This window comes from Diabrotica virgifera, chromosome 4 (genome assembly GCF_917563875.1).
Source record: "Diabrotica virgifera virgifera chromosome 4, PGI_DIABVI_V3a".
Classification (NCBI taxonomy): domain Eukaryota; kingdom Metazoa; phylum Arthropoda; class Insecta; order Coleoptera; family Chrysomelidae; genus Diabrotica; species Diabrotica virgifera.
In genome coordinates this window covers 17,798,286-17,808,440 of record NC_065446.1, presented here as the reverse complement: position 1 = coordinate 17,808,440, position 10,155 = coordinate 17,798,286, and the positions used below count along the sequence as shown (strand labels likewise).

General features: G+C 33.9%; 2 protein-coding genes across 2 annotated transcripts; both read left to right on the top strand.

The window, feature by feature from the left end:
* The first annotated feature begins 1,078 nt into the window (after positions 1 to 1,078).
* Positions 1,079 to 1,282, top strand: LOC126883406 (drosomycin-like). The gene has a single exon (XM_050648952.1). The coding sequence runs from the start codon at positions 1,082 to 1,084 to the stop codon at positions 1,280 to 1,282; it is 201 nt and encodes a 66-aa protein (XP_050504909.1). The 5' UTR covers positions 1,079 to 1,081.
* Positions 1,283 to 9,186: 7,904 nt separating this feature from the next.
* On the top strand, positions 9,187 to 9,390 carry LOC126883405 (drosomycin-like). The gene has a single exon (XM_050648951.1). It carries the CDS (start codon positions 9,190 to 9,192, stop codon positions 9,388 to 9,390), a length of 201 nt encoding a protein of 66 aa, XP_050504908.1. The 5' UTR covers positions 9,187 to 9,189.
* Positions 9,391 to 10,155: the final 765 nt, after the last annotated feature.

Here is a 10,155-nt window from a genome sequence, read left to right as displayed (position 1 = left end):
CGGGATGAGTATTCGCCGCATCCACTGTAGCCCTCCCTCTTCTAAGATCTTGTGCTTCCATTTTCCATTATTGTACCCCAATCCTAGATAGATTGGCTTAAACGTCATCCTTTTACCTTTTTCTGGGACAGTCTACTGATCCTCTACCGTCTGGTCTCAAAAAATATTGTCTTTAACATAACACTCTGTCTTGCTGTGATCTTACTACATGACCTGCCCATTTTATATGGTTAGCTGTTGTACGGAGTTGAGTCGTGGACTCTCACAGACGCCACCTGCAAGAAAATTGAGGCGTTTGAAATGTCGCTTTATCGTCGAATTCTGAAGATATCTTATACCGACAAAAAGAAAAAGAGCTTTTAATTACAATAAAAACAGCCAAAATCGAATACCTCGGTCACATCATGAGGAACAGTGAAAGATATGGACTGCTGCAGCTAATCTTTCAAGGAAAAGTAGAGGGAAAGCGAGGACCAGGAAGGCGAAGGATTTCCTGGCTGAAAAGTCTACGTACGTGGTTCAAGACAACAACCACAAATCTTTTTAGAGCAGCAGTGTGCTAAGTACAGATTGACATGATGGTCGCCAACATCCGAAACGGATAGGCACTACAAGAAGAAGAAGAAGAAGAAGCTTTTATAATGTCTGACCATGTTTTCAGTACAATACAGAGTCACCAATTCAGCATTATGACGCTTTCTTCACTCTTCTGTGAATCTATCTCTTTGAGAGTCAAATATTCTCAGAACCTTTCTTTCTAATACCTATGTATTTGTTTGTTAATACGAAAAAAATGTGTTAAAACCGATTTGTTTTTAATTTACTTCATTCTTATCCAGAAGAAATGATCACTTTTTTATGAACTTAAATATTTATGTAATTCCAATACAAAATACGAAGTAAAAATTGTATAATTAGGAAATATTTAATAGTACCTATATATATCCACTGTTCTTAACAGGGATCTAATCGTTTTTGGGCTATATAAATATTTATTTTTTTAACTATTGATCATTCAGCATTTTGCACTGTTTGTAGTCTACTATACTACTTGTGTAATTGATATTAATTTATTTTTAAAATGAAGGGATATATAATTTTTGCTATTCTTCTAATTCTTACCATTGGTACGGAGTTGGCATTTGGTGATTGTTTGTCTGGAAGGTATGGAGGCCCTTGCGCAGTATGGGACAACGAAGCTTGCCGTAGAGTATGCCATGAAGAAGGAATTGGTGGAGGACATTGTAGTGCAAGTCTCAAATGTTGGTGTGAAGGCTGTTGAAGAACTTATATTATGTTTATGTTAACCTTACAAGTTAATAAATTTCACTAACGAATAATTATATTCTGTTTCTTTTTGTATAATCCCTTCATTTCAATTTTAATTCTGCACTATTTTTTCCTGGTTTTTCTTTTTTCGCTAATGTCTATTAAATAAAGGTTTTATTTTAAGGACATAGTGCTTATATTTATTATTTTTTGATATCGTTGAATTTTTAAATCGATAGTTTCATAATTTTCCTGTAACTACAGAATGGATAGTATAAAAAATATTAGAATACATTAAAATAAACTTATCCAAACACAAAAAGATAAAGAAAAATAAATTTTGTAATATTACAACACAAATAGTAGATATTGGTATACATGGTAAAGGATCCGATATAAGGTCGATTGGCACCGAGCTATTTAATGGATATGTTACGGGTAAAGTTGTGTATTAAACGGGTAATTCTAGGATTATACGGATAAAATGCGAAGTACTCGTCAGTTTTTTTTTTAAATAAATGCAAATGTATTGCCCCAGGAAATATTTGTAACTCCAAATGCTACAGCAGTTGTGTCCTCCAAACTTCTTTATGTCATCGGCCCATCTCATTTGTGGCCTTCCTCTACTTCTTCTTCCTAACCACGATCTCCATTGTTGTATTTCGTGATTCCATCTTTTATTCTTCAGTCGGGCATTGTGTCCTGCGAAGCTCCATTTTAATTTGGCAGCATGTTCTCCTGCGTCTTTTACTTTGGTTTGGCTTCTAATCCATGTATTTGTTTTTTTTTGTCTATGAGCCTCACCCCGAGCATTGATCTTTCCATCGCTCTCTGTGCCTTTACCATTTTATCCATATTGGCCTTTGTGAATGTCCACGTCTGTGAACCATACGTAAGTATAGGGAGGATACACTGATCATAAACTCTGGTTCTCAAATATTGTTCTATTTTAGTGTTTTTCAAGATCCAACTCAGTTTTCCAAATCCTGCCCACGCTAACCTTATTCTTCTAGTAACTTCGGCAGTTTGATTTTCTTTGTTAACTTACATTATCTGTCCCAGGTAGATGTATTCGCTTACTGTTTCTAAATTTATATCATTCAACGTTATTTTTGTAATGTTCGGTGTATTCGTCATTACTTTTGTTTTTTCCAAGTTCATCTTAAGACCTACTTTTTCCGAAGCTTGAAATAGTTGCGTCATCATGGTCTGGAATTCTTCGAAACTTGTAGCTAATATTACAATGTCGTCAGCATATCTCAAGTGACTCAGTTTTCTTCCATTAACATTTATTCATTTGTTAATGTCTTTGAACACGTCTTCAAGTCCCAGTGTGAAGAGCTTTGGTGAAATAACGTCTCCCTGGTGAGCTCCTCTGTTGATTGGTATAGCTTTGGTTTTCTCTTCTATTTGTATTTTCATTATAACTTTCTTATAAATATTATGTATGAGCATTCTGTACCTAGAATCTCTCCTGCAGTTGTTCATAGCTCTCTCTATTGCCCAAAGTTCTATGGAGTGGAATGCCTTTTCATAATCAACGAAGCCAATGTACAAGTTCAAGTGATATTCATTGGCTTTCTCTATTAGCGTTCTGACTGTAAGAACATAATCCGCTGTACTGTAACCCTTTCGGAATCCTGCCTGCTCTACCGGTTGACAGCTATCAAGCTTCGACGATAGCCTATTAGTTATTACTCTCATAAACAGTTTGTACATTTGGGACAACAGGAAAATTGGCCTATAGTTCTTCAGATCTCCCCTGTCCCCTTTTTTGAAGAGAATTATTGTCAAGCTTTCTTTCCAATCATCTGGAACTTCTCCTTTGTGAAGGCATTCGTTGAAAAGATTTTTCAATTCTTCGAGAATAATTTCACTCCCCTCCTTTAACATTTCGGCAAGTATTCTATCTGGGCCTGGAGCCTTACTATCCTTTAGTTGTTTCTAGCAAGTATTCTTTAGCTAGTTTTATTTCGAAGGATTCTATATTAGGGAGTACTTCTGAGTTCACATTTATTATCTTTTTCTTAAGATTTTTCTTTGCTGTGTTATCTGGGTCTTTGTTTGAGGAATATAAATCACGGTAAAATGTTTGTGTAACTTTTAGGATTTGTTCTTTTCTCTTGTTTCTTTTCCATCTTTATCTTTTAATGAGATTATTAGAGGCTTTCCTATATTTGGTGTTAAGCATTTTAGGCCTCGATTCTTTTCTGTAACGTTTTCTACCTTGTTTTCATTGTAGATCCTTAAGCCTTCCTTTACTGCCTTCTTTATTTGTTTATTCAGTTCTTTGAAACCGTCGGTGTTTCGCTTTCCCTCGCTTAGAAATAGGCTTATCTTTTCCATCAACCGTTTTGTTCCAGCGCTTATTTTTCTTCTTTACTTTTCGTTTTCTTTGCCACAGCCAGACCTTGACTTTGCTTTCAAGAACTTTCGTTGCATTTCTGTATTAATTGTGTTCATGTCGGTATTTTCTTGTTGATAATATCCTACAAATTCTTCTCTTAAGACTTCTCTGTACTCATCTCTGTTCTGTCGGATTTTAGATTGATCTATCTGATTATAATTATGTGGCCTATTTCTATGGGTTTTGGTCTGTTTAAAAACAATCCTTGCTCTTAAAAGACGATGATCACTGCCAGTTGTGAATTGATTAAGAGCAGTTATGTCTTCAAAAATTTCTTTGTTTCCACATAAGAAGTAATCGATCTCGTTTTTCGTCTTTTTATCGGGAGATATCCACGTTCATTTTCGGTTTGCTTGTTTTTTGAAAAATGTGTTCGTCTGTTCATGGCATATAAATTTTGTTGTTCTAAGAAGTTATGTAATTTTTCTTCTCTTGCATTTCGTGTGCCATAATCATGAATCCCTATTTTAGTTTCAGAATTTTCTTCTTTTTTACCTAATTTTGCGTTGAAATCTTCCATAATTATAGTATGTCTTGTATCATTTTCATTTAATGCTGTTATCAGATCTTCGATCAATAGAATGAAATAGAACGCTTAATTACAAAAAAGGTAAAAAACAGAGCCCTGCCCTGCAGTGGTAGGGGCATGTACAAAAAATAACAGACCACGGGTGGCCGAAAAGAATATTGTACTGAGACAGGCCGGAAGAAGACGGAAAGGAAGACTTGCTATGCTATGGAAAACTTACAGAAAAAATGCTGTGCAACCCCAGACAAGATGACTTAGCGAATAGAGTGCTGTCGAGGACGAAAAGGGCAAACTCATAATGTGTAAAAGACGAAAAAGAAGAAGTATTCATATAGAAATATCGTTGAAGCGTCTTGTTATGCTGAAAACTTCAACCAGCACAGGCACATGAAAATGGAAGACTTCAACAAAATAAATAGAAAGATGGTAGGTGGTCATGAATAGCCACTCTATCAACGTGTACGTCAGGTCCATGTAGCTCTTTGATAAAACTTGATCAGAAAGAAGAACAGAAATTATTATTATTGACGTATATATTGCGCTTTTTTTCATATATTGGATTGTTCTCAGAGTAAAAAAAATTATACGTGACAATACGTAACGACATATTTTTTAAGTAGAGAAAATTCGATCCTGCGTAGACGCCGTATTTGTACTGAGACAAATCACAGAAATGGCCATCGAGTACAATTAATCAGCATATCTATGTTTTATAGACCTGACAAAGGCTTTCGATCGCATCCAAGTCGAAGACGTCTTACACTTACTCTATAGAAGAAAGATACCAATCAATATTATACACTCCATCGAAAACATCTACTTTCATAATCGAATACAGGCACAGATAAATGGAAAACTAAAACAGTTTATACTAGTACAAAGCGCAGTCAGACAAGGTGACTGCCCACTTCTCTTTAATATAATAATGGACGAAATAATAGAAGCAGTACTTAAAAGTCATGGTTAGAGAATATGGAACCAAGAAATCCAAATATTATGTTATGCAGACGACGCTACATTAATCGCCGAGACAGAAGACAATTTCCAAAGATTAACACACATATTCAATACAACAGACGAGAAATACAACATGACAATATCAGCAGAAAAAACCAAATGTATGACAACATCTAAATACCCACTACGATGCAAAATCGAAATTTGTTGGAACATAATTAACAAGAAGAAAGGTTTAGATATCTGGGAATAGATATAACCAGTTACGTAGATGTTGAAGAGAAAGTATAACAAAGCTTAAAAGTAAGTAAAGCGGCGGGATCTCTTAATGAGACAATCTGGAAGAACAAACAACTAAGACAATACACAAAAGCAAGAATCTATAAAGCAGCAATTATAGACATACACGGAGGAGACAAAACCTGACACATCTAAAATGAGACGACTACTAGAAACAACAGAGTTGAAAATACTTCGACGAATATCAGGGAAAAGTATGTTGGATAGGGAGAGAAGCGAAATCATAAGAAGATCATGCAATGTCGAAGACATAAATGGATGGGTGACAAATCGGAAACAGGAGTGGAACGAACACATTAGTAGAATGGCAGAAGATAGGATAGTACGAATAGCACGAGATAGTCACCAAATGGAAGAAGAAGTATTGGCAGACCAATAAAAAGATGGTGCGATAATTTAAACAATTTAGGAAGCTAATATTGAAGAAGAAACAGGCTTTACAGCCTACATACAAGAAGGAAGAAGAAGAAGAAAATTCTTCCTCTTCTTCTTCTTCTTATTCTTCTTCTTTTTGACTGGTTTTACAACTCGCAGTGAGTCTTCGTTGCATCTACTATAGCCCTGCATCATCCTAGATAAATCGGCTTCAACATCATCCCTCCATCTTTTTCTTAGACGCCCACTGATCTTCTACCGTCTGGTGTTTAAAAAAAGGTTTTTAACACTCTGTGTTCCTTTAATCTTATTGCATAACTTGCCTGTCTTATACTTCTTCTTTACGTGCCATCTCCGCGACTAAGGTTGGCAATCATCATTGCTATTCTCACTTTTGACACTACAGTCCGAAAGAGTTCAGTTGAGCTGCATCCAAACCATTCTCTGATATTTCTCAGCCAGGACATTTTTCTCCTACCTATGCTGCGCCTTCCTTGAATCTTTCCCTGCATAATTAATTTTAGTAGTTCATATCTGTCACCACATCAGTTCCAAGTATAGAAGTTTTCTTATTTTGATGGAATCCAGTATATCCCTGCTGTTCTGTATTCTCCTTAGTACTTCTTCATTGGTTATTCTGTCTGTCCAGGAGATTCAAAGCATTCTTCGATACTTCCACATCTCAAATGCTTCCAATGTATTGAGGCATTGTTTATTGAGAGTCCATGTCTCCACACCATACAAAAGAACAGAAAATACATAACATTTTAGTACTCGCTTTCTAAGATTTAGGCTGAGGTCTCTACTACATAATATTTGTTTCATATTAGTGAATGCACTTCTAGCCTTTCTATTCTAATTCGGATTTCTTTGGTATAATCGTTTGTTTCACTAATGTTTGTCCCTAAATAGTTATAATTCTGAACTCGTTTTATCGTCTTATTATTTACGTGTAGACTAATATTTTTCTTTGATATAAAAATGAATTTCGTTTTCTTTTTAATGAATTTCCGTCTTATACGGTTAGCTTTAAATATTGTTGTTCTGAAGCTATTTTCTTGTGGCATTTTTATAATCAAGTATATTCAAATGGGAAATAAGCCACAATTTTACCTAAAAATGATTTTATTAACGTTTCGACGCCCAAGTCGGGTGTCGTTGTCAAAATACAAAATAATACTAAATAAACAAAAATGTTGTTGCTTAGTAAAAAATTCTTCTAATAATTTATTTAATCTGACTCATTTATATCGGCAATTCAGACACGTATTATACATTTTAAAGTAGACGACTTTAAAATGATATTGCTGATATTGATGAGTTGCGTTCCTGGGACGACTTTACTAAAAGATAGTTCATTCGATTACATGAAATCAATTCCAACTCAAGAATATCCGCCACAAAAAATCATAGCATGTGATCTGTCTTTAAAAAGACAACCAAATGCAACGGTGGCACTGAAATTCTCGCGTTAGAGATTCCATAGTAAATCACGAGGGAAAACCAGGAAAAACCTCGTGATACTATCCCGACATCGTAAGTATTTGGGTTTACATTTAGTTTACTCTCAAAACTAATACCAAATTCTGACTTGATATTTTAAATTTTAAATAATACTAAAATACTAAATATGTACTAACTCGATATGTTACTGATTTACTAATTGTGGTATTTTCTTTCTATTGACTTCCTCCTTTAATATGGGTAACCACATCCTACTGCATTCTACCGAGGAATTTGCGACACAATTGGTTTCATTTAACATAATTAGAGCCGCTTCTTTGATTTTTCTCTTTTTACTATCTGCTTCTTTTAGGACTATACTTGAATCTCTCCACTGAACTCTATGTTCATTATCCCATGCGTGTTGACATATTTGAGATCTATCAAATTCTCTATTTTTTATATAAGACTGATGTTCATTTACTCTAAGGTCTAATGGTCTTGACGTTTCACCTATATAAAATTGTTCGCATTCACAAGGTATTTTATAAATACAATTCTTTGTTCTTTCTTGTTCACTGTTAGGTTTAGTTTTAGATAGAATAGATCTCAATGTGTTTGTTGTTTTGAATGTTGTTGATATGTTGAATTTATTTCCTATTGTTTTAAGTTTCTCGGATAGTCCTTTTACATATGGTATTGATATTTTCCTCGTATTATTTCTTGTAAAAAGAGAAAAATCAAAGAAGCGGCTCTAATTATGTTAAATGAAACCAATTGTGTCGCAAATTCCTCGGTAGAATGCAGTAGGATGTGGTTACCCATATTAAAGGAGGAAGTCAATAGAAAGAAAATACCACAATTAGTAAATCAGTAACATATCGAGTTAGTACATATTTAGTATTTTAGTATTATTTAAAATTTAAAATATCAAGTCAGAATTTGGTATTAGTTTTTAGAGTAAACTAAATGTAAACCCAAATACTTACGATGTCGGGATAGTATCACGAGGTTTTTCCTGGTTTTCCCTCGTGATTTACTATGGAATCTCTAACGCGAGAATTTCAGTGCCACCGTTGCATTGGTTGTCTTTTTAAAGACAGATCATATGCTATGATTTTTTGTGGCGGATATTCTTGAGTTGGAATTGATTTCATGTAATCGAATGAACTATCTTTTAGTAAAGTCGTCCCAGGAACGCAACTCATCAATATTAGCAATATCATTTTAAAGTCGTCTACTTTAAAATGTATAATACGTGTCTGAATTGCCGATATAAATGAGTCAGATTAAATAAATTATTAGAAGAATTTTTTACTAAGCAACAACATTTTTGTTTATTTAGTATTATTTTGTATTTTGACAACGACACCCGACTTGGGCGTCGAAACGATAATAAAATCATTTTTAGGTAAAATTGTGGCTTATTTCCCATTTGAATATACTTGATTAGCTTTAAATATGTCTGACGATGTTTTTCGTACACCAATTAAGTCACCAATTCAGCATTACGGCGCCTTCTCTACTCTTCTGTTCATCTCTTTGAGGGCCAAATATCATTCTCAGAACCTTCCTTTTAAATACCAATGTATTTTTGTTTTAATACGAAAAAAATGAGTTAAAACCGATTTGATTTTAATTTACTTCACTCTTATCGACAAGTCTTTATCAGTTTTTTATGAACTTAATATTTATGTAATTCCAATACAAAATACGAAGTAAAAATTGTAAAATTAGGAAATATTTAATAGTACCTATATCGACTATCCCTAACAGGAATCTAATCGTTTTTGGCTTATATAAATATCCATTATTTTTTTTCATATTGATCATTCAGTCATTCAGCACTTTGCACTGTTTGTAGTCTAATATACTACTTGTGTAATTGATATATTAATTTGTTTTAAAAATGAAGGGATATATAATTTTTGCCATTCTTCTAATTCTTACCATTGGTACGGAGTTAGCATGTGGTGATTGCTTGTCTGGAAGATACGGAGGCCCTTGCGCAGTATGGGACAACGAAGCTTGCCGTAGAGTATGTCATGAAGAAGGAATTGGTGGAGGACATTGCAGCGCTAGTCTGAAGTGTTGGTGCGAAGGTTGTTAAAAAAATATTGTACTTATATTTGTTACTGTCGTTTCATATTCATAAAGAACATTAAAAATAATATTGTTTTTTAATAAACACATTTGTTTCGTTTACGTTAACCTTACACGTTAATAAATTTCACTGAATAATAATTATATTTTTCCGCAAATCGCCAGGAAATTTTGACATTCCTGTCAAAATTTCTTGAAGAAAAAGTCAGGACTTCCTTACTGTAAGGAAATGTCATTTCCTTACTGTAAGGAAATGATATTTCCGTACAGTTGTTAGTGTTCTACATAAAGACCGACGAAAGCAGTGACCAGTATATTCTGTCGGATTTACCAAGATTTATATAATACAATACGTTTCCATAGTAACCCAAGTAATTTTATTAGGAATTTCAAAGCACCATTTATTTGGGAATAAAATTATCGCGTTTTTTTTAAATCAATCAATATCTGTCGAATTTTAAACGATTTGCGGAAAAATAGTATGTTTACCTCGTAGGAAAAGCCACATTCCTGGACTCTGTGTTGCTAAGTCTCGGCTTGCGCCTCGACTTAGCAATCTTCACAGTCGTCCAGGAATGTTAAGCTTTTCCTACACGGTAAACAATGTACTATTGTTTCCTTTTGTATAATACCTTAATTGCAATTTTAATTCTGCACTATTTTTCTTAGTTTTTCTTTTATTGCTAATTTTTATTAAATAAAGTTTTTATTTTAAGGACATATTGCTTATTTTTATTATTTTTTGTTGCTGTTGAATTTTTAAATCGATCGT

Excerpts from the sequence above, each read along its gene's own strand:
- LOC126883405 (XM_050648951.1), top strand. The coding sequence starts at position 9,190 with ATGAAGGGATATATAATTTTTGCCATTCTTCTAATTCTTACCATTGGT.
- LOC126883406 (XM_050648952.1), top strand. The coding sequence starts at position 1,082 with ATGAAGGGATATATAATTTTTGCTATTCTTCTAATTCTTACCATTGGT.